The sequence below is a fragment of the Dromaius novaehollandiae genome, chromosome 1 (assembly GCF_036370855.1).
Source record: "Dromaius novaehollandiae isolate bDroNov1 chromosome 1, bDroNov1.hap1, whole genome shotgun sequence".
NCBI classification, from domain to species: domain Eukaryota; kingdom Metazoa; phylum Chordata; class Aves; order Casuariiformes; family Dromaiidae; genus Dromaius; species Dromaius novaehollandiae.
The window spans coordinates 132,071,227-132,096,090 of NC_088098.1; the positions used below are offsets into that span (position 1 = coordinate 132,071,227).

Here is a 24,864-nt window from a genome sequence, read left to right on the forward strand (position 1 = left end):
CTTGGTGCGTCCAGACGCGCCTGGGAGGGGCTGCACCGAGCGGCGCAAACCCCCGTGCGGCGCAGAGCGGGAGCAGGAGCGTGCGGAACATAGAGCGTCAGCGCGGGCGGGCCGTGCGGAGTGCACGCTCTGTGCCAAGAGGGCCGCGCGTCTATGGTGCTGGAGGACCCCGTGCCTGTGGCAGGCGTGGCCGTGGCCCACAGACGCGGGGCGAGCGGCGGTGCTGGTGGCGGAGCGCGGGGGCACCATGCTGGCTGCCCGGTAAGGCTGCTCAGCGCCTGCCCGCGGTGGCACGGCCGGGGGAGACGGCCGCTCCGGGAGGCAGGAGGGGGAGGCAGCGGTTCAGCCTGTCCTGCGCTGCCGGACCCCGGGGCGCAGCGGCGGCGGAGGGGAAGGACGGGAGCTGCCGCCCCGGGACACAGCGGCAGCAGAGCGGAGGCGGGCGGCGGGTTGGGCCGCGGTGTCGGCCCGGCGGTGCGTGTGCGCGTCCCCCCCAGGAAACGGTCGCTTTGGGCAGCGGGTCTGGCGTCCGCCGCGACCCCCCCGGCCCAATGGCCGACCCCTCCCCCCCGACTCAACGGCCGGCCCAACGGCCGCCCCCGCGGCGGCCGGTCACTCGCGGTCCGGCGCCACAGGTGCCTGTGGTGCAGCGGCTTGCCAGTACGGAAGCGTCCTTTTTATCGCTTTTTTTTTTTTTTTTTTTTTTTTTTTTTTTTTGCGTTGGTGGGTGTTGACTTGACACGGTTTGGAGGAAGACAAGAAATACTGTCTGAAATCGTAGGTTTCTTTCACATCATTTAATTTCATTTTCAGGCTCTCAGAAGGTGAAAAGGTGTTCCAGACACTGAAAAGGGCTGGTTAAATCTCATTGCCTATTGGATGAATACAACTGAGGACAGTGATTTAGATCCTTCTATAGTAATGCTTGAGGCAAAACTCTTCCCTAAAATATACTCTGAGCCAGTGATTCTCATTTTTAAAAAATATACGTCTCAAGTGGTTGCCATGACATGCCTAACAGAGTGAAGGGTTTTGTAAGTGGGAAGCCGTTAGGAGCAGGGTGATAACCAGGCAGGTATGAGAAGAAGCAAGGCTTGGGAGGCACCAGTGCCCTCACCTTCCCTCCTTTGGCCCATAGAGTGTTTCTTCTGTGTCCCTCGCTCTTGTGGGGAGGGAACAACTCTTTTTTAGGAATTGGTGGGCTGTGCAACTTTGACAACACAGTTGGCAGCACGTGTTTGAGAAAGCATTTTTAACTTTTGTGTGTTTACTTGTTTTGGGAATGTGTATCATCATACATAAGTGACAGCAAGTTTTATGATCCTGTGGGAGCGAAGGCTGGGTTAAGCTAGAAGTCTTTTGCTGGCTGTGCTATGAGATGTGTTTGGTCCAGAAGCTGTATCTGTAACAGAAAGGTTTCACAATTACCACTAATGTGATTTCTAGTGCATATGAGACTCTGTTAGCTTCTAAGGTGGTTAAGGTGTGTGTGTGTTTTTTCTTTTTTTTAAACCGTCTTAAGTAATCCTGATGTAGCTGCAGGCAGAGGCAGCTTGTATGTACATGATAAGTATGTGTAAATGTACTCATAAGGGAGATGTAGATAGAGATATGTCTATGGCCCTGCTTTTCCACTGGTGCCTGGGGATGTGTCTTTTTTTCCTTTTTTCAGGAGAAACTCCAGCCTTGATCACAGAAAATTAAGGGACAAGCAATCCATGTTACATCTTATGATAATGCTTTGAACTGTCCTGAAGGGTTTTACTCTTGCAGGCCTTCTGTGTGTTATGTTACTAGAGTTTTGTTTGCCTAGAGGATCTTTATTGGCCACTAGCTGCTTTAACACTGAATTGTTGGGTGGATTACATTCTCTGAAGGGTTTCATGGTTGCTACTTTTTGCTGAGCAACTAAGCAGATTATGTCCTGCACTTTATGCTAGTTCTGAGTTGGAGCAGTGCACAACCATGGAGAGGAATATCATGGTTAGCTCAGTGGGGAAGTGTTGGGGGCCTTGTGATATCCTTCCTAGAGTATACCACCTTCCACCTCCACATATGGCAGACAGGTGTGTGTGTGTGTGTTCACATTTACAGTCATGGATAACTCGCTACGTGTACACAGATCTTGTCTGTGCTACTATGTCTACAGTATAAAAGCTGGTGTTCAGTCTAAGATGTTGTCCCAGGGCATCTGAATAGTCGGTGAAGAGCACAGTCACCTCCAGTGAATCATTCTTCCCTCCTGTTTTAGGATAGGGACGGATACCATTTTGAATTTCTGTTGGTTTCAGCTGTTGGTTTGCTTCTGATTCTAAAAATCAGTCTAAAAATAAAGAATGGGAGTTCTGAAGCAATCTGTACTGTTAAAAGTAAATCCTAATTTATTTGCATGGCAGGAGCTTTGATGATACTAAATCCTTCCACTGTGTCCGTAGATTGTGCACCATGAAGAAGCTTTCTTCTGTCCTGGCTAGGACACTCACCTCTGGGACCAGTGGCTCCCTGTCACTTCCTGACATGTCTGAAGGTAAAGTAAATGGCTGTATTTTGGAAGATTTAGAAATGTTGCTAAGGAGCTTACTGTTTCAGATGGTAGCCTTTGATGTGTTAATATGGTTTGGATACATTGCAAAATGGCGGTAGCCTTGACTGTTAGCTCATAGTATAAATATTTTGGAAGAAGCAGAAAATCATTGCATGTGTTCTGAGATCAATGGCAATGAATATGCATGCGCTATAGAAATTACAGATTTAGGGGCTAGTCTGGGTCTTTAGCCTTGGAAGAAGCCTCTTTTCTGGAGGAAGAACTTTTTCTTAAGGAGGCTCTGGATGGAAAGTCAATATAGTACAGGCAGGTACTAAGGAGTCTGGAGACTATGGCCAAGAGATGGAGGAACTGAGTGCAAATAAAGTCTTACAGAACTGTGGTATTTTAACGTGTCAATGTTGTTTCATAAATATAGAAATTTGTTTTAATTAGATCAACATCACTGCCATGTGAAAACATGCTTGTCAGTAGTGCTTTGTGCTGAGATACTGTTTTAATGCTCTAATAATAATAAATCATAATTTTCCTGTTTCAAAAGCTTGTTAAAAATTTTTCTGGCATTCTTAACCTGTGCACTGAGAAAAAGAGAGGAGGAAAAGGGCCAAAGTTAGATACAAATAATTCCTTCATGAAGTTCTGCTTGTTTTTGATGTCAGCATTTCCCTTCTGTTCTCTAAATAGAAGTCCCAAGTAATCCAATAAAAGAGAAAATGAGGCTTATTGGCTGTTAGAGATTTTTTTTCATTATTGTTAATAAATAGTAATTTGGGAGTTAAAGGAGAGAAACAAGTAAAGAGAACACCGCACAATTGCAAATATTACCCAGCTGTTTTATTTGGACATTTTATAATGAGACTACCTGGAAGAACAGTAAAAATACTGAAGTCATGAAGCCATCCTGGCCTTAACTCTGATTTGTTACTGAAGAATACTAGTATTTTGTGGGCTATAAAAACTATAAATATTTGAAATTTTGTTCCAAAATTGTAAGGTTAATAAAAATGCTATGCAGACTTTTGAGGATATATAAACAAGCTCTTCTTCCTTTCATTTACTATATATATTTTCACAAAACGCCAAATACTGAGTAGCTTTTCACATCATTCCTTCTAATTTTGGGTCCCAGCTGTGAATGTGCTCACTTCTTCCATGGTTCTCCTAAAGGCACACTATGCAGGACTTCAGTAATTTCCTTTGAAATAACTCTCATCCCACTTCCTGAAAAATGCTCCCAATTATTCTTTCCTCCAGGCTCAATCCTGACGTTCCCATTGGTGTCCGAGGTATTAAGATTACTCATGCTGTTAAGTGTTTGCAGCTCTAGATTCAGAGATGTTGTCATTAATATGTGCTTTGATTAGTATTGTTTACTGACAGTAAAGGGTACAACAATGTTTGAGAAATTAAATGGAATTACAGTGGAGGCAGATACTACACAGCTCCACTAGATGGATCAACAGTAAGGCTGGCTTCGATCAAATGTGAAGGAAAGGACTGATTCAGTTGAAATCACAAAGACACTGACTTAACCTTGGAAATAAGCAAGGACAAGTTGCTTACAATTGCTTACTAAAATTAAGGTGTATGTACTTAAATGGAATTTAAGCAAGTAAAATTATCAGATTAATAGATTACCCCTTAATAAAGGTAATTTGCTTTCTTTCTTTTACAATGGTATTGTTAATCTAACCTGTGCTTTCTACTCCACAGGACACTTACCTATTCATGTGAATAATGGTGTGTTGTGGTAATCTGTGTATATTTTAATATTTGCTATAGCACCAAACTTACCTTGCTACTCTCTTGCCTTACTTTAGCATTCCTGAAAAATGAAAACGTGTTGTTCTTCTCTGTCAACTTGCTTAAAGCCTCTTTGTCTTCATTAAGGTTGTTAGTCATGACAAGCAAATGGTCTGGTCTTATTTGTAGAGATATTGTTGTACTAGATCCCAGTCAGCACACTGTATTCCTGATGGCATGCTGGATAACACATTTATAAGAGGCTTGTGGGATACAAAATCTCTTACATACAAAGTCCTGCAGTATTTAGCTTCACTGTAGACATCTGAATAAAAAGACTTGCTGTTCAGAAGCAGTGGGTATCTGCAGCTTTCACTGAAGTCTGGACCAAGCTCTGTACAAAAACAGCTGGTAAAATATATATTAGTGGTCTATCTGAACCTGGCCACAGCCTGAGGAGTCATCAGCACAAGGGGGTATAGATCTCGAAGGATGCAGTAAGCTTGTCCAGCTGCATTCATGTTCTCCGTTATTGCACAGAATAGATCAAATAAATGCAGGTCCTGTTGCTCTGACATTAATGTTCCAGGAAATTCTGTAAAATATTGCAACATGAATGAAACCCATTTTTTGTAGTTATGTTTTGTACATCTAAGACATTTACCAGTTGTAACGTAAGAAAAGAGAGTTTATGACATATTGAGCTTAATTACTTAAAATTCTGCTATAAAATAATGAAGATGTAAAAGAGCAGTATCATTTTCCCAGGGAAAAAAAGAAAAAAATGTATTTATGAGTCTGTAAAATGGACTAGATTTAGTTTGGCACCATCTTAGAAACACTTTTACATTTGGTCCTTTTACTGTTAAAATGAAGTTTACAGAGTCTCAGTCTGGCAAACGTTTACTTGTATGCCTGGCATTGAAATCAGAAGTAGTAAATGGGATTAGCATTGTATATACATGTTTGCAGGTTTGGACCCAAAGCTTTTTAGAACTTTTTACCTCTTTAAAGCTGAAAAGGAAGATGAAGTTTAAACCAAGACAGAGACACTGACTCTGAAAGTGCTGTTTATCCTCCCTATCGCAGCACAGTCTGCACGCTATTGGAAAATTGAGGTTTTGTGTTCCTAGAAGATGTAATAGTGTTTCTGTTAACACTGTATTATTCAAGTGCATGCTATGGCAGCTTCACAGGTGGAGTATGAGTAACAGGAAAGTAGTACCTATTATGTAAGCAAGCTAGCTGCTGCTTAAAAACCCAATCAGAACCCCTTCCAAAAAAATAACTCTTCAGTTTTTAATCAGTTTCTTTCACTGATAATTTCTTGTTCTTAGAATTAGTAAAGGAACTCTTCTTATTTCAAAACATATTTTTAGCCTCAGTAATCAGTTTTTGTCTTTGTCTATCTGTCTATCTTCTTATCCCCCTATTCTTCCAGAATCTTTGTTGCCTGACTTAAGCCAAAATAGATAAGCACAAATCACAGAGACCTGTGTTTCCACAAGCTCTTTGAAAATTGGCATCTGAATTAGAGGTTCATCGGGGTGCCAGAATTAGTGTTGTCATTCAGCCACTGACCATTGTTTTTATGGCAGTTGGCAAGTAACAGAGATGTGTGTACTGGCTGGCAGTCAGCCTTGTGTAGCTCTTGACTGGCCACAGCTCATGCTGGTGCTCGACCAGAGGGCAGACAAAACAGAAGTAGCCTAGGAGTGTATGGACAGGAGCTGAGGGTGCTGGGGTAAAGGAATAAGTAAAGGGGAGGTCAGGGGTATTGCAGCCACGGAGGTGTGGGGGACTTGGGCCGGAAAGGAGCAGCAACTGAAGTGACTGTGCTGGGGGACAGAGTGGATCTGGCTGAGAGATGGTACCTGTTTTTAATCCATAGGAAGTCAGACTTTGTTGACTCCAGCACTCGCAGGACAACTTGCTGACCATAGGGAATACTCTGACCTGGCATTAAGTTTGGAGTTGGCAAAGCCTGATTGTATCTAATAACCTAAACATATAAAGGATCAGCTGATGGGTCTCCAGCAGCCCCCCTTCTGTTTCATTGTGAATTTTTGTGACAGCCCTTCCTTGATGTGTGCCTAATTATTTTCCTCTAATATTTGAGCCCTCTCCATAAAAATCTTGTAAGTAAGCAAGGTATCCCCTTCTCAGCTTTCTTCTGTTTTGAACTTAAGAGTTTATTGTTGCTGTGTGTTTTCAGATGTTTGCAAACGGCATGTGTTCACCTGCCTGATAGTGATGGAGTGGGCTGACAGACTTGACTAGATCTTAGCACACTTAATAGCCCCATCCAAGGAAAGAGTCAAATAATTGCTTCTGCAGGTTCTTGAAATTTAAGAAGACCTTGTGCAGGGCTAGGATTAATTGTGATAGTGCAAAACAGTGCTGGAAGCAGTTGTACAGATCTGTCCTAACACTGTGACGTCTGAGGCTGCTAAAAATGTATTTCCTGAATGAAGGCATATGAAGCCATGCTGGCAAGAGCCAGACTACTGATATTACCTGCCCTTCATGGATGGGACTAATTAGAAAGTGCTCTCAGCATTCCCTGTCTCCCAGCTGTGCTATTCCCTTTTATGTTCCTTTTATGACTTTATGATCTGTGTTATCTCCACAGTTTGTGTTTAGCCTGAAATATTTTCACATCAAAATTCCTCAATCTGATCTTGATCTGCTATCTTCTTCTGTTGTTAATTAGCACCGCAGGCATTTGATCGCATTAACAAACACTCTAAATGCATTCTTTGTTGATCTTGGCTGTACACAATAAGCTACAGAATCATGTTACTCAACCCATTACTGTGATATGCCTACTAACAACATCAATGAATTTGGCCAAACTTTTGTTTTCAACCTACTATTTGCATGACTGCTTAATTTTCCTGTTCTGGGATGAGGATTGTGTTTATTTGCACCAGGCAACCTCACATTTATCACTTGGAGAACTAAGCTTGATTTGCTTTGATTTTTTGTTTCAGTGCGAAGCAGATTGAGGGATATAGTGGGAGCATCTACCAACTGGAGGTACAGTGTACATTAAATGTATTTTACTTTGTCTGTGAAACCCAGAGGGAGCTCAGGGTTGTGGTAGTGGAGATTGACAATGTTCGCTAGCTAGCTGGGGAAAAAAAACATCTGGCCAATGCTAAAAAGTAATGCAAACCAAAGGTTTTTGAATTCTTACTGTACCACAGACTTCTGAGATTTCTCTAGCAGAAGATTTTTCTTTAACACCAAAGGAACAAAGTGTATGTTCTTGATCCTTACAAGACTTTCTTGTTAGCTTTGAAACTGATGGAAGTTTAAGAGCCATAGAGTCTGACCGAAAATGTTACACTGCAGTCATCTCTTGGTTTATCTGTTGGGGGATTATCCATGTGGCGGATTTATCCTCCCCTGGATTCAAAGGCAATGGAACTGGGTCTGCATGAAGCAGGCTGCATTATGAATGGCCTGGCAGCACCCATGTCGCTTTGTAAAATTGTTGAGTTTGAGTCTCTGTTCTCTAGTCAGGAGTATCTTGGGCATTTCTTTTCTTCACAGTAACCTAGTTGTGGCTTAATTTACATATAATTTCTGTCGTCTATTATCGCCTATTTCTATTATTTTGCTCCCCCTCCATTATGTTGGATAAGCCAGAGCTGACTGTAGTTCTCTGGCTGTTAAGGGTTCTGAGTAAGTCAGTATAACAGTCTGGGGAAATTATGTATTGCAGATTGATTGGTTCCATAGCTATTTTAGTGACTGTTGATATTCTTATGAGTGTCTTTGCTGAGCTATTATTTCACACTTTGTGCACCGATAAGAAATGAGGAGAGGTATCTGCATGCCTGGATTGAGTGTCTAATGTGTCCTGGCCTTCTGACTAGGTCTATCTGAACAGTACTATAGGCATGCTAAAGAAAGTGCCTGAATCTGGGAAGCTGATTTTTGCCTCGTAACAAAGCAGGGGGGATTTGAAATTTTCAACAGGTCGGCTGACAAGCAATCTAAAGCTGATTTAAAAAAAAAAAAAAAAAAAAAAGCCTTTCCTGCATCCAAGAATAGCTGGGGAGGAACCACACTAAATGGAAATACCATCTGAAGACAGGAAACTCATAGAAGGCTCTGGTCAAATACAGTCTTTCCATCCATTTCTTTTTCCCCACTGCTCCCACCGTGATAGGAGGGGAGAGTGAAGCCAGGATTACCAGAGCAGTGTTTTCCTTAGATAGGTATATCGCTTTTGCTGTAAAAATGCAGAATAATTGTGTTGGAAGTTGTTTGCAGAGGATTGTGTGCTTCAACTACCATGAAGAAGTAAAGCTGAGGAGCCCATAGCTGGGCATGCTTGAGAATGACAAGCTTAATCTGTGGGGAAGTTTGGAAGACATCAGTCATGTAGATGTTGAGATCCCGCTTGTAGGATGGAGTGACAAAGAACTGATATGCATGGACAGAACAGCTAGGGCTTTAATGAGTTTAGACCACAGGATGACTAAGAGGACCCAACAGAGCAGCTTGATAGAGGTCTGGAAATGGGAACTTGGTGTGGGCTGCAAAGGCCTGATGCACAGACATCTGGACTACTGTGAGAGTAGGAAAGATGCAGGTTGGAGGAACATCTTGGACCATTAGGTTTGCTAAAACGAAATTTTGGTTTGTGATTTCTCTTATAAGGGTTGGTGGCATTTTGCATTAAAAAGAACGATTTTGCTTGTGCATTCTCTTTTTCTGTACTTACATAGTTAAGAATGAATCCATTCCCCTTTACTAATATAGCACAGTGATTCTTGCTATGGATATGAGATATTTCTAAATAAAGCTGTTCGATCTAGGTTATGGAGTAGTTTGGCCTGTGCTGAAATCATTGGGAATAATACCCATAGAAGTCTGCGTAAGAAGACCTCTAAATTTTTTTTGCAAGTACAGTCTGATGACAGATTCATAGGGTGATTTATACTAGACCTCGCCATAGTCCAGGAAGAGTTTTGGCCATTTCAGAAACAAATAATGTCATTTCTCAAAATACTTAGAGCAGTTAGTAGGTGAATACCTAGGTGAAGTGTTGACTGGTATTGCAGTGTGGAAAAGTATTTATCTGTTGAAAAACATAACTGCCTTGAGCCCGATATTTCTCTATATTAAAGAGTGCATTCTGAAGCTGAAGTGAAGAAGAGCTCTGCTGTTGACCTCAGAGGAGCCAGGATGGGACTGGTGAAAACAGAACGTAGTTGGATTTTTATTGTTTCTTTTTTATGTTTTTAGCCAAAATTTTGATTTAATTTCTGACTAATTTCTCTTAAACCTTTCACTGAAAGACCTTAGAAACAAACCTTTAAGAAAGCGTAGAGGTGCATCACCTTTGACTGCATTTTTTCCTTAGTCATCTAGTATATTCCATGTCTATACAGCGTCTCACCTTCAAAAAAAATCCCTCTGCAGTAGGAAGCTATCATTTCATCTTCTCTGAATTGAATTTATGAATTCATGTTGCTCAGATGATATTTTTTAAACAATAAAATACTCTTGAAATTTTCTGCTAAACCTCTGTGTTCTTTGATCATGGATTATTCACATTCCCCTCAAAATTATTAAACAGAAAAGAGGAAGTATAAATATGTGGAAGTGTGACTCCTTTGTACCTCTCTTCTGCTGAAATAAAACCCAAGCCAAAAACATTTTTTGTATTAAAATGTGGCTAATATCCAGAATGCAGCCAAAATAAAAACTTTAAGACAAATTTCCTTTTTGGTGAAAAGTTTCTTTTCTGTTATTTTCTTATAGACTGTTTTTTGAGTGGCTCTGTTAAACAGTGGCATGCAAATCACAGTAATGCAGCATGCACCACTGAATGAATGGTTCATATCCACTACAAGTTTAAAATGAAGTTTGGTTACTTAGTGTTTAATGCCTTCTCTTGCTCTATGAAATTGATTAATCATCTTGTGTACTCTCTTGCTTTATACCTGAACTCTTGCATGTCTAACTCTCAGATTATCAATGCTTTGTTGTTGATTCTAGGGATGTTATCAAATATTTGCTTTCTTCAGTCAGGTTGCGCTTTTAAGGGAGGGAAGTTTCAAGGAACAGGTAGGAGAATGGTGGGCAGGGTTGTTACATGGCACAGATATCCATGCAGAGAACCAAACTGGTGGGTTGGAAAGAAGTGAGGATAAATTGGCCCTCTTTCCTTTGTTCAGGCTGCAACTGCTCCGGACTCAGTAGTGCTGGAAAAGCACCCTCTGAAAGGGCAGAGTTCCCTTTTCTGTTACTTTCCATAACTGCACAGTAGTAAGAGGACTGGGCAGAAAGAGAGGGAAATAGGTGGGTTCATTTTCCCTTTCTTTTAGCTTGCTGGTCAACTGTATGCTGTATGAACTGATGCTGTAAAGGGAAACGTCATCTGTAGGTCGTATCAAGTCTTAGCAGATGAGATATCTCTCTGGTCAGTACTAGCCGGCATTGTATGTCTCCTTTGTTTACTTGGGAGAGACTGTAAGCTGGAAATCAGACCTATCAAACTGGCAAGAATAGGGATATAGAAGCTACAGAAGACATGAGTATGCACAAAAATACGTAGGTTAAATTGTATGTAATTAAAATTTTTAAACTATTTTGTTTTCAAGGGAAGACATTTTGCTATCATTCAGGATTGGATAAATTTTATCTCTTTAGTGCAAAGTGTGTGCTTACCACTCATACAATAAAACTATTTTATTAAAAACTTCTCTGCAGTAGTCTTGCATAACAAAGCTAATTATGTGCTTTTCTCTTTCTTTTCAAGGCACACTTGCTGTGTTTTGCTATTTTTATATCTTTCTTCCTTTCATTGTAATAATCTTCACTGTGGCATCTTTTAGGTAGGGCTTCAGTTCTGTTGTCATACCTCAAATGGCGTTTTTCTTCTCTTACTAGGGATCATGTGCAAGCAATGCAAGAAAGAAAAGCTCTTCATACTTTACTGGCAAAACGGCAGGAAGATCTGCCTCCTAAGAGAATGAAAGATAGCTACTTGGAAGTTATCCTGCCTCTAGGAAGTCAACCTGAAATAAGAGAAAAGTATCTGAACGTACACAACAGTGTCAGGTAACAAAGCAAGTATGTTATATGTACAGAAAAGTGATAACTTTCATGTATTATCAATGTAGATATTTAATTGCCAAAAAACATATCTTGCAGGTTTGGAAGAATTCTTGAAGATCTTGACAGCTTAGGAGGTCAGTATCTGTCTCTTGAAATGAATGCATGAATAATGCAGACAAAGTGAGTTTGAATAGTATTTGGGATGATATGATATCCTCAGAGAGAGGATCACATCAAAGTGCTGTCCCTAAGGGGAGAGGGGAAGATACTGGTGCTGAAAGAAGAGGAAGGGTGATAAAGAATAACCAGAAGCAAAATGGCTCCTTATAGCTTCACCTTCTTGCCTCTGTCCAGTTTTGTAAAGGACAACCTACAAGAATAGTTTATTGAGAAATGCACCTAAACTGTGAGTCTGTAATGAGTTCTAAGTCAGAGAAAATTGCATGGAGAGCTATTTCAAATTAAATCAGATGATTTTTCTCTTAAAAAAGGAAAACAGATGATAGCGAGGGGAAGGTTATTTATTTTAATATTTCCTTTGGGGGAGAAATAAGAGTATAGTGTGGAGAGAATGTATCCACTGTGATCAAGTAAAAACCACCTGGTATAGGTCCTTGGGTTCTGTTTTGGAATTTGTGTTAAGGGTAGAAGTAGAAACTACTCAGTTGTTTTGCAAGTTAGCTTTCTTGATTCTTTTCTCCCTGGTCCATTTATTTACGATGTTTAAAAGTTCAAGATCTTTGTCTTTTGTTTTCTGGCTAAAATAAGTGCTAGGTTGTTAATATAACCTGGGGATGTTTTTATCTTAAAATGTCACAAGATGATTTCCGTTTTGATCAAAGTTCTGTAGCTGGTTGGGAACATTTTGGTGGAGGTTTTTGACAAAAAATTAAACGCTTATTAAAGGGAAGCTCTGCATGGAAAGTGCATATTGGTTTCTTTGACAGAAAAGAAAGACCTTTTAGGAGTCTGGATGGCCAAAATTGAGGAAGGCAGAGAAACAAGTGAATGCATGTCACCTGTGTCATCAGGGATAGATGAAATATCTAGGTTATTTCCATTTCTTTCTGGTATGTGAAAGATACTGCCTTTCAGTTCCTCTCCTGAATTGGAAAAGGAGAAACTATTGGCTCCCCTCTGTTGGTAAATGAGATGAGCCTGTTTTTCTTTCTCTACCTCGGTTATCTTCCTTGTAGTTCTGTGAAAATCTTAGATTTTCCTGATGCAGCATGGAATGTTTTTGTTTTTAATCATATTTGACTTCAGTCAGTTCTGTTGGGGATGTATCAGTTTGGGTTAATCGTAACTGTGATCTCGACAGACGTTCTACATCAAGATGTGATTGACTTCTAATTAGTTGCCCATGGCAATTAGAAGTCTGATAAATCCAACTCCGACTCTTACTAAATCGTGTTGATAGGTATAACAATTTTTAGAATGCTGACTTTAGCAATTGGAGGGAAAAAGTATCTCACATTTGTTGGAAGGATTTCTCTCCTCTCTGCAAACAAATACTTTTGATTACAGGAATCTCTATCAAGTGAAAATCACATGAATAGTAGACAGTATCTTTGCAGCAAAGTACTTTAAGGAGTTTGTTTACTTGGATGTACTCTTGTGAGCAGAGCTAATTAATTAAAATAATGGTTTGGCTAGTAGTAATTAAAATGTGATAAATACCTGACAATGCTTTCATGCCTATAAGCCACATCTTACCTGATCTGCACCTCTTTAAAGGGGTCGGTATTTGAAAATAAGTCCTCAGATAAAATGTATCCTTGGACAACCTGCATAAAATCAGGGTAGGAGGTAGGAAGAGAATGAAATTTCTGAGACAAGTGGGCTACAGGGATAAAGGGAAGAAATTGTATGGGTTAGGGAGTAGAGGAGCAATGGGTTGCGGTAAGGTACTAAGCTCAGTTTCCTTTTGTATGCACATGGCCTAGACAGCTGCTGAATCAGTTTTCTTTATAGCAATCCCATGAATTACACACATGAAAATGTGGAATTCATCTGTACCCCTGCAGGACATTGTTTGAGTTTGTGTTTTGCAGGTACCTCTTGTTTCACAGAGATGGCTTTGATAATGCTTTACTAATGTTTTGCTAAGATACAGGAGAACTGAAATCTGACTCTGTTTGTCATCTCTCCACAGTTCTCATTTGCTACACTCACACGAAGCAGGAAGCGCAGCCAAGGTCTCCCTTATCAATAGTTACAGCCCTGGTGGATAAAATCAGTAAGTGGCAATTTGATCGGTAGAAATGATTTCATCTGTTGGCCCGAACCCCCTGGTCTTTCCGCAGCTCTTGCATGGTTCTTATTGAGGATTTCTTCTTCCCTCTCCTGTTTAGTTCACTTTATATTGTTTTGACTTATAAGTACTCTGGCTTTTTTGGAAGTGTGTGAGGGGGGAAGAGGGCTTTGTAGATGCTTTCCTAGCATTTCAGGTTTCCCTTCCTTTCAAAACATGAGTTTTTATGCTTTCTGCATTTCAGTGTTCAGTGTTGTATTAGCAAGTGAGTCTCTTACCTTCATTATTGAACAGTGTTTCTTGTGATGGAGTTAGGCCTTGCTTATGTCACATGTTCTGCTGAGCATCTCTGTGGGTCTGTCATCCGTCGGCCACCTGTATGCCTGCTTCTTCCTCCTGTTCTCAAGTGTGGTCCCTTGCAATGACTGTCTTTTTCTGGGTTCTCTTTATGTGTATTGTCACTTACAGAAAACAAAGAACCTTAGATCACTCAGATTTAATACAGAAGGACTGGATTCTCTATCTTCAGTAACCTCTAATGTTTGTCTTTTAGATTTGTGCAAAAAGATCATATATCCGGACTGTGACATCAAATTCACTGGCAATGTTTCCTGGGTTGGGAGGACCTCAATGGAAGTGAAGATGCACATGCTGCAGGTTAGTGCCTGTGACTTCTGTCTGTCCTATGACGGTCACACTTTATATTCTGAGGTGCTTCAGAAAAGATTCTGAATGATGACATTTAGCAGCCTAAACTAAATTTTCTAGGATAACTGTCTTGAAGTGCTTGAAACAGCTCTAGCGTTTCAAGACCAACGTGAGTGCTGATGGTTTAGGATCAGCAAGATCCTTTGTTGCTATTTTTTCTGTCATTTATTTAGAGTAATGCAGATACAGTATAAAAATTAATTGTTTATACTGTATTACTTAGTATATACTTACTTAAGTAAGTATACTTAATTACTTAAGTATTACTGGCTACAATTTAGATAAACACTCAGCTAAATGTTTTATAATTCAGTGTGTTGCCTTGAGTGACGTCTCTAATGTAGAAGATAAGGTTACATCTTTGTTGTCTGAACTCCTCCCAGTGCTGGCATTAGTGGCAATTTGATATTAACAACAAAATACTTTTTGTGGTATTTCTCAGAAAAAAGGATAAGTGGATCATTTTAGAATGAGTATGATAATTTTTCTAGCTGGAAACTAGTAAATAATTAGCATTCCTTTGGTTAGTATTTACCTTGCAGAATTCTGGAAACTAGTGTTTTAAGTTTTGTTCTTTCCTTGCCTTGGATCTATTGTGAGAGAACTCAGAAGGGGTGACAATGAGAAAGTGAACAGGTTTGCAGTATGATTGCATGGTTGATGTCCACTAACTAGCTTACTAAGCACTAATATAGTTTTAGAGTTTAAGAATATAATTGTTTCCTGTCTCTTTTAGCTACATGATGGTGACTACAGCCCTGTGTTAGATGCAACCTTTGTCATGGTGGCCCGGGATCCAGAAAACAAACGGTAATTTGTAGGACAGAGGAATACTCTTCAGACTCCTGCTATAGTGAAAATGGCAAACATTGTAGCTTGCTATGTATGTATAGAAACTATATAGCATCGGTTACAGATAAATGACACACTTAATGTTTTCTCTTGGCCAAACGTCCCTCTAATTTCTTGTTACTTTTCTGGGGCAGGCTTTAGAGCATTGCATTCAGCAGTTAAATGACACAAGGAAGTCTTGGGATTTGACCCTTTCCTTTGATAGATTTATCCCTGTGCTTGAATGACTGGCCTGATGAACATGGAATTGAATGAGTTAGCTAGAACCTCACCTGCATTCTGTAGTACTAGTTAGAGTTAATTGGTCTAATGTCTTAAGGAATGGAAAGATTAAGCCTGAATGGTTCAGTAATCTTTGAGTGAAAAATGCCTTTAATTCCTTAATAGAAAAGAGTAGGTGTTTTCAGAATGACTCTTGTCAGCCTGAAGCTTGCTATGTAAATAGCATGGGTTTGTAAGTATTTTCACAGAATTACAAGAAATAATTACCATATTTTTCTGGTTCCACTCTTTCTTTAATGCCTAGTCATCAAACAAACAAGCTGCTTAGTTTCAGTTTTGGTTTGCATGACTCAAGCACGATTCAAAATCATCTGTATTTGTTACCTTCCTGCAAATAGCTTCCAAAAGTCATAAACCATTTTCTAACTAGTTTAAATAATTGTTTGTATTTAATGAAGAGAGGTATGTTTAATGAAGATGTTTTTGCTTGACATAATTATTTACTCCTGATAATAATAAAAGTAGTTATTAGTTTGGTTTCCTTCAGCTTTATGAGATATGTTTAGGTCCTGTTAACATAGTATTTATGCACAATATACTTTAAAAGAAATGTATCTTTCCTATACATATTTTGAGGAAGCAGACTTGTTTTGCAAAAAATAATATCAAATTGGTATATGCTAGCAGACTGACTAATGCAGCAAAACAAATGATGATAAATCCAAGCAACTCTCCAAGGTAGTGTTCTTATTCTACTTTACAAATGGGCAGCTGAGGGCATGTCTGTATGGAGGTATGTCATAGATACAAACTTCACTGCTGTTTCTCCAAGCCGGATGGACAAAAGCCAGCTGTGTTTTGGAAGACTTCTGTCCATATAAGAAGGGTATTCTGTATTAGGTAAAGACCTTGCAGAGAGGTACAAGATAAATTAGATTGCGTGCAGCACCACGGAAATGTGAGTGTACGGCTTTGAGCCATAGCAAATGTGCATCCCAGCAGCTTGGGGCATGGGCAGAAGAGCTGATGCTGACATGTCCTGAGCTGGGGAGAAGGAATATGAGCCGTGTGATGGAGCAGGAGCCAGTGGGTCTCAAACATTCCTCAACCAAAGTTCTGGCAAAGCAGGAAAAAGAGCAGACTGTTCCCAGCAATCGGTGTCTCTGCGTGCTGCTTGTCAGTGACCCAAATAAAGATTCAGGGCTAGATGTGAATTGCTCAGCAGATTTGCATGTTTGTGTATGTATGTATATACATATGCACATATACATATGTATATAGGTATATACACTTACACCTATATATATATGTAGGTATATACACACACAAACATGCAAATCTGCTGAGGAGATATATGTACATTTTTGTTCTGAGCATTCCTATAAATGGTTAAGATACAAAAATAATACGTGGAAATTATGGGGAAGAAGGGCTCTTGAAAATAAGCAGTTGCCTTTCCTTGTGAACAGAAAAAATCAAATTTTATATAATTATGCTACAGTGGATTTATTTGTGCAGCAATATAAGCATATGAATTGGGACTCCAGGCAGCCTCATATCATCTTCTTTGAGAAGTGTTACGTGTGGTAAACAGCTTTTGCCTGTTGATAAGGCTGTCATGGGAATGTATAGATTATAAGAACCCTTGCTACCTAAAGCACTGTGCTCTTTCTGTTCCAGAAGGAATTTTGTTTTCTAAATGTTCAAATGTTTCTAAATAGCTTTCTGCTTGAGTGATGTTCAGTATAATCTATAGGTACAGTTTTGGCTCTTTAAGAAGCACAGATGCATTGGTTGCTCTTTCTTAATGATACTAGATAGTGGTTGGATCTCTTACCCGACTTCAGAATTAAAATTAATATGATATTCATTTGGCAGCAGCCACATTATGAAATAACATATTTGTTTCTAAGATATAATTTGAAGTCTCTCTTTTCATCTTGTAATGTGTATATAAGTAAAAATGTTATAATGTAATATTTACAGGACAAATTCTTGTAAAGTTTGTAACTTAAAAAAATTCCTATCCATAGGCCAGCATTTGTTAATCCACTAATTCCTGAGAGCCCTGAGGAGGAAGAAATCTTCAAGCAAGGGGAATGTATGTCATATTTCCTGGCAGTATGAAAATCTGACTCAGCTTCAACTTAGTAGCTGGAAAGTAGACTTCAGAAGTTCTGCTACTAATAGATGCTCCTAATTTGTTTAAAATCAGATTTTTGTTGTGTCTCACATGTCAATATGGCTAGAGGTGGAAGAAAGAGAGTTTAAAAGCTCGATAGCACATTCTTGGAAACTCTCTGGCTGAGCTGACAGGCAAGGGCACTTTTGATGTACTCTGCACTCCAGACTTCTGTTTTCAGGATGCTTGCTCCACTTCAGTCCTGACTGGGGCATGGGCTGTCCTGATGTTCTGGTTGATGGATCGGCCCCATGGTGGGCCTGCTGGAGTGTATCACAGCTCCTTCCCTATCTGGGTGGCTGTGTTTCCCTTGGAAAGGAACTCAGGTGTGGGGGAAAAGCATGTAGCACCATCTTCTTTTGTTCCAAGCTGGAATTTTAAAGCAGGGAATTAAATTAAATAGAAAAATAAAAGATTGTATAAACTGAACAACAGATCTTTTAAAGTCTCAATCAGTGTGGCCTAGGGTAATGAGTTTTATCATAAATTTGCATTCTTGTACCATTGGAAAACTTGCAGGTGTTTGTTCCGTAGGGTTTTTTGTTTGGTATGTTTTTTGTACTTTGGGAGGGGGGTATTTAAGTGCTCTGTCGGAGGAGTGGGTGGATATCACAGTATATGGTCTTCATCACATTGGGGGGTAATGGTGGACTTCTGCCTTATTTTTTCTTTGATGCCATCAATTCTAAAAGCCAGATTCCTGTTTGAATCCCAGTCTAGCACTGTGGGACTGTGAATCTTATCTTTTAACTTGAGGTAAAAAGAAAGAGACAGGTGATTCCAGGTTAAAATCTCAGAGCCAAGTGAAATGGATTTCTCTTTGAATTCTGATAAGATTTTTTTTTTATGTTTAGTTAACAAGACAAAGAGGATTGATTTCAGCACTGCTTCCTTACTGAAAATGGCTCCCACTGCAGAAGAAAGAAACATTGTTCATGACATATTCCTTAATACATTGGACACAAGGCAAGAAAGGGAGGGGTGGAGGAGAACTGAAGTCTTGTGAGAGGGAAAAGTAACGTGCCTTTTGAGTTGGAGAGCAGAGTGGAAGATACGTAGACATTTTGTTTTCCCATTTCAACATTTAAATTCTTGGGTACTCTGCTTGAAACGCAGATACAAAGTTTAATGTGACATTTATGCCTCTCCAAAGTATCTTCCAATATCCCAGGGTGTTAGCTGTGCAAGGATGATGAAAGTAACAGTGTCAGCACAGCAAGTTCTGAGCAAGCTGTTTGGAATAATCTTTAGAAAGAAGGTTAATGATGTTTAACTGAACAAGGGAATGGAACTCTTTTGCAGCCTTGTGACTTGCAACCATATAAGAGTTTTCTGCCGTGATATCTAGAAAAACCTGTGAGGGCAGGAATTGGCCATGTATTGACCAGGTAACCTTGCAATGTGTTTTAAATATAACACCTGAAAACATTTTCTGAGGGAGACTAGTGTTGACATACTTCTCCAGTTGAAATTTCTGTGAAATCTTCCAGTGCCAGTGGTCGTAGAACAATGCCTAATGACATTGGCATACTGTTGCATTTGTGGATAATTTATAATTTCTTTAACTTACTAACATTATGTAGTTGATATTTCAAAGCTGTTTACCAAAGTTAGACATGCCTTCCATTAGAATCAGCAAATGTATTTTGTTCACGCTCTGCCTGGGTTTGAAAATCTCAAACTGTCTGTCTGTTTGATGTTGAGTTACTCTCTTAGTTTATTGTGTTCTTCTAATTCATATTTATAAACAGTGCAAGGCTTTTCTGGAAAAGTAAGCACATGCTTTGTGGATGTAGTTTATCTTTTCTTTCATGCACCTTTCATAAGTTGAGACTGTTCACTTAAGCTTGAACATTAGAAAAAGTATTTGAAAGATCAGGAGCGCAGGCGATATGATTACAGTAACAAATCCAAATACCTCTTTAGATAAGGCTTCAAGGTCTGTTGGAATACCTTTCAGTGGTAGCTTTTTTTTTTTTTTTTTTTAGTGCCCACATTTCCTGTTTGTGTGTTTTTGACTTGCTGAATTCTGCTGATGTGGGTTATTAAGTTTATTGCCTCTTCTGTAGGATGGTAAGTTTCCGGAGTCGTGTGTTACCACCCAATTCAATGTGGATGGAAGATGCAAAGCTGAAGAGCCTACAGATTTGCCACCCTCAGGTATTTTGAAGTATATTAATGAATTACAAAAACAGCTATTGAATTAAGAATTATCTTTTAAGACTAGCAAATCTTTTATTCTGTTTAGGTCCTTTTCATCCTCCTTACCTATTTAGATCTGAGTTTGTGTTGCCATTTTTTTATTATCTGTATGGATTAACACTGAAAAATGGAAGATTTTTCACTGCTTTCTTTTATTATTAGAGTACTCATTTTGTGTAAACAAATTCCTTTGCAAAGTGTTTAAATTGGGCTTTTGGTTGATGGCACAATTTTGCGTTTTGATCTTACATTGTCAGATGAGTCAGATGAGCTCCTATTAAGTGAACTTGCTACAGCCGTTTGGCCTTTTGTATGTATTTTTCAGTAGCGCTCTTTATATATTCAGATGCTGGGTGTTCTGTTAAATCCTGTGAACAAAAGTGCAGATTACTAGGCAGAATTCAACACAATATTTTGGGAAGAATATATGTTACATGGCAATTTGCTGATGGTGTTTCTGTATATAGGAACGGAACATCTTCAATAGGATCTTTGGGGGTTTTCTCATGAGGAAAGCATTTGAACTGGGATGGGCAACTGCTTGCAGCTGTGGGTGAGTTGCAGACTTGCAACATTTATGTAATCCAGAACATGGTGCATGCATTCATAGGTCAGAGAATCAAGCTAACCAATGTAAGTCTGAATAGAAAGGACCTAGATGTCTGACTGAATGTGGCAGGACACACCAATATTTTGCTTAGATAGTGCACCTGTCATTTTTACAAAGAGATTTGTATCTTGCTCCTTGGAGCTTGGTTTTTAAACATCACGTGTAAAGATAGAAAATATATCGTTTTTGTTTTGTCTTTCCAAGCTATTGAGATTGACTTATAAAGATGCATTTTCTTTCTAAACATACAAAATTAGCATTGTAACAGATACTGCATCTTCTCATTACATACAAAAGAGTAATGGTTTCTGAACTTCTAAAAAGTGCTTCTTCTTAGAAAAAGTGACTGAGGTCATCACCCAGCAGAGATCTGTGTATGACTTTAATGGTGAGCATGTGCGTAGTCTGATAGAAAGATGAGTGTTTTTTGTCAGTGCTTGGACAACTGAGGCCTAAGCAATGATGGCATGAAGATTGCCTGGCAAGCATAAGTCGTAAGACAGTGTTGCTGTAGTGTGCCCTGAAGGAGTGTGTACTTGTATGCATATAAGAGAGGTTTCCTCTAGTTATTTTTGTCTAGGGTGATGGCATAATTCTTCAGCAATTCCTGTGGCCTGTGTTCAATTGAGACTTATTTTCTAAAAAAAACCCCTCATTAAAAGGCCGACAGTGAAATAGCTTCAGTTTCTCCAAGCACCCTAGTTATTCTTGAGAGCAAATTTCTCTTTTTCTTGCTCAGGGGTTCCAGACCTTTTATCGTATCTGTTGATGATATCATGTTTCAGAGGCCAGTTGAGGTTGGATCCTTACTACTGCTTTCTGCACAGGTAGGAGTTGATTTCTTCTTGAAGAGCAGAAAAACTTACCCTTCATATCCCTGTTAATCACTGATAATGAACAGTGCATTATGAGAGTGTGTGGCTTTTCTTATTAAGTAGTAAAACAAAGCCTATTTCAGTTTTCCAGTGCCAATGAGGAATTACTAATTGTTCCTCCTGTCTTAACCATGTAGGTTTGCTATACAGAAAAAAACTATATCCAGGTTCGAGTACACAGTGAGGTTTATGATGCAGATACCAGAGAACACCAGACAACCAATATCTTCCATTTTACATTTATATCAGGAAAGGAGGTCCCACGGGTTGTCCCCAAAACGTATGGAGGCAAGTATCCAATTAATGCGTTTTCATTATAACTCTGGAAAAGAAGACTTACTTTCTTTTTGTTCGAATATAATGAAATGCTGTTCATTTTAATAGATGAACTATTGACATTTGAATAATTTAACAGCATTTCATGGCAAAGCACATGTATTGTATACTTTGGTGACAGAACAAATGCATTTTGGGTTGCTCTTTAATATTGCCACTCCGTGTGGTTGCCCATTATTGATACTAAGCTAATAACGTATTATCTCTTTTCTTCACATTATTTCAGAGTCTATGTTGTATTTAGATGGGAAGCGACACTTCACTGCAACCATAAAAGAAATCTGAGAGGCACTGAATGCTGCATCAACAGTGTAGCAGCATGCTGTCCTTGAAAGAGAGCTGTCACCAGAGATGACTACCAGACAGGTGCCTGCAGTACTTAAAAAAAAAAAAAAAAAAAAAAAAAAAAAAAAAAGTTCCTTTTTAGCCTATGTATTAGCCTAATATGTATTTGCCTATAAGTGGATTTCTTAGTCTCTGCTACTAGCATTTTTTTAGAAATCTACTTTGACACACTGATTCTTTTAGGAAAAAAGGCTGAAAAAAACCCCATCTTAATCTTTAGAAAGCTTCTGTCTGTCTGCATTGAGAGATCTCGTTACCACCTTTGCTGTCTTGTCACCATCTGCCTTATTTCCCTTGATAGTTCCCCTTTGTTGTTTCTCTGATAAGAGTTAGAAGTTCTATCAGAAAAATATGGGCAATAGGTAGATAAACACAGATGAAGCCAGTTGACCTACATTAATGCGTAAATTAGGTTCAGGATCTTGTTTTTTTTTTTTTTTTTTTTTTTTCTTTTTAAACAAAGACACAAGCATCTGGACAGCTGCAGAAGCTCACAAATTAATAGAGTGTGCACACAATATTAGTGTGTGCATATGCAAGCAGGCATTTTCCATCATCTGGGATTTTACAGGGTTGTTGCAGCTTCTCTTTCGGATGGTTGCCTGTTCCCTTGGGAGGTGACTGGTTTTTGTAATGAAATAAAATGGCCAGATGGGCTGTTCTGTCATTCTGTTTGCATAGCCAGTCCCGCTAGCCTCTTGTAAAATCTTTTTGTTTGTTTGTTTGTTGCTATAACTGCAAGTGTGTTCCTGAATGAATTATTCATGATGGTCTGTGGAGTAGAGATCTGACTGAAACTGGGAAAGGGCATTGTGAAGCAAAACATTTTGGTTTATTTGGGGTTGGGAGCAGAGAAAGGAAAATGCTGCTAAAATGGCAATACTTGTATTTGATAGATGCAGGAGTCAGGGCTCCAGAGAATCTGTGTTGAGCAGCTCCCAGGTCAGCTGCTGAATGGTGAGAGAATTGTTACTCCCCTATGGGGGAATAGCTACACCACTGCTGTGTAGGGGTAGACTGTAATGGAATATGAGTATTGCACTGCTTTAAAGGTTGTCAAGCTTATCTGTGAAGGACAGTCACAGTCACAAAATTGGATCTCTGATACCTTCAAATCAAGACTGATGTCCTGTGTGATCAAGACACACAAACAAGAGTAGCAGGGCTCAGCGGTAGGTTAAATGGGAGAACTATCATGTCTTACAGTGCAAGAGAATAGACTCGGCTGTCCCTTGCAGGCTTAAAAACTCCAAAATGGGGAAGAAGCAGGTAGATTTGGTGCGACTCAGCAAAGATGCATGAAACAGGTTGATAAAACAAAGTAATGTGATGAGATTTTATTTCAAAGTAGGAAAGTTTGAGAAATTCATGATTAGGACCAGCTTCCTGTGGTGCTGGAATGATAGTGTGAAATTCATGGCTTGTAAAAGCTGATGGCTATACATGGAAGGGGAATGAGCGTTCTATCAGCTGGCATGTTATGCATTGGCCTTTCCCTTAGATTTTGCTGCATGTGTTAGGTAGCTTTCCAGTGGAGAAACAATGTTACTTGACACAGATTGGATTGATGCATTGCAGTGATAGCATGCTCCCTGTTCCTTATATTGAATTTCACTCTTCAGCCACACTCTGTTCCTGATGCAGCTGTATGATCTTATAATCCTTTTCTTTAATGGTTATGAAACTGTGGGTATATTTTTTCTGTTTTCCTCCTCTTTGGAAGCTGAGTATTTGACCGATCACACAAATAAAGAACTGAAATTCTATCCCAGCTTCTTCTTCCCTTGCTGTATGCATCACTGTGGGGTGCTCAAAGTAAGCAGCGAAGCAGGAATTTGAGAGATCTGTTTCAGAACTACCTATTACTTCTGACTATATAGCTTTTTAGCATTGGCCCAGTGATCCTACATGAGTCACTTTTGCATAACGCTTATAAGTTAAGCAAGTACCAAATTCATTTTCTTCTGCCTTTTCAGTTATATTTAAATATGAATTTATCATAATTTCTAAAGTTACCCTTTGGAAAGCAGTTGGCGAGGAGGAAAAGAGATAATACAGTGGGGAGGAAAGCATGACATAAAACTCCCTGGACACAGTGAAGAAAATGAATCCAGCAAATGAAGATGCTTAAAAGGATATATATTTTCAAAGTTCATGATATCTTAAGAATGTACAACAATCACAGTTAACTATAGAAATGTACGTACAGCCATACGGAATATGTGTGTGTATGTGTTTATATACATATATATATATTAAAACCCTATGTAAACTATGTATAGTAATAAAAAGAAAGACAGAATATGTGCTCATGTATTTTTAATCTTGGAAGGTAACTCCAAGCTGTCTCCCTCTTTTTGAATATAAGCTAAGGATATCTGTGTTTGAGGAATATTGTTTATGTACATCTCTGTGTGCTTTCATGGGTGAGACAAAATTAGTTTTTCTTAAATCTCACATTCAGAATTAAACTATTTTAACATAGTAATTATTATTAGGTTTATATTGCAACTTAATGACCAACCCCTCACTGCTATAAAGTAACTCACCATTAGCACACAAGGCTAACTGTATTAATAGAAAATCTTTTTGTTTATAGCTCACCTATCTGCGTAACTGGCTATGGCTCTGTAGTGGAAAGTAAATGTTTCTGTGCCCATCATGTCTTGGAATACAGCAAGGAAGGGGGAATTCTAGCAGCTGGATTGCCACCCTTGACCCCCTCAGTTTACATGATGTGTAAGGAGAATTCTGTGAGATTAGGTAAGATAAGTGCCCCCCATAGTGCTTTGTTTTAGATGTCTTTATTTTTTTGTGTCAAAAATAAATGGTAAAGAATGAGTTAATAAAAAATACTGTAATAACTTTTCGTAATCCCTCCTTAAATTTTCATGATTCTTCTGCAGCTTA

General features: G+C 39.2%; 1 protein-coding gene across 5 annotated transcripts; it reads left to right on the forward strand.

The window, feature by feature from the left end:
* On the forward strand, nt 1-24,256 carry ACOT9 (acyl-CoA thioesterase 9). 5 transcript variants are annotated; one of them, XM_026103392.2, is made up of 16 exons: nt 1-261; nt 2,436-2,527; nt 4,259-4,285; nt 7,282-7,327; nt 11,201-11,371; nt 11,465-11,502; nt 13,524-13,607; nt 14,176-14,279; nt 15,067-15,140; nt 17,438-17,505; nt 18,441-18,552; nt 19,656-19,746; nt 20,256-20,341; nt 21,138-21,225; nt 21,411-21,561; nt 21,836-24,256. In XM_026103392.2, exons 1-16 carry the CDS (start codon nt 248-250, stop codon nt 21,892-21,894), a joined length of 1,305 nt encoding a protein of 434 aa, XP_025959177.1. In that variant the 5' UTR covers nt 1-247; the 3' UTR covers nt 21,895-24,256. The 5 variants fall into 5 exon arrangements, with proteins under 5 accessions (XP_025959177.1, XP_025959178.1, XP_025959181.1 ...); XM_026103393.2 differs by lacking the exon at nt 4,259-4,285; XM_026103394.2 differs by lacking the exons at nt 1-261; nt 2,436-2,527 and adding an exon at nt 9,433-9,512.
* Nucleotides 24,257-24,864: the final 608 nt, after the last annotated feature.

Bases quoted from the DNA above. Each gene is read 5' to 3' on its own strand.
- ACOT9 (XM_026103392.2), top strand. The intron at 17,506-18,440 runs GTATGTCATATT...TTTTATGTTTAG, and splicing joins AATCTTCAAGCAAGGGGAAT to TTAACAAGACAAAGAGGATT. The intron at 21,226-21,410 runs GTAGGAGTTGAT...TTAACCATGTAG, and splicing joins TACTACTGCTTTCTGCACAG to GTTTGCTATACAGAAAAAAA.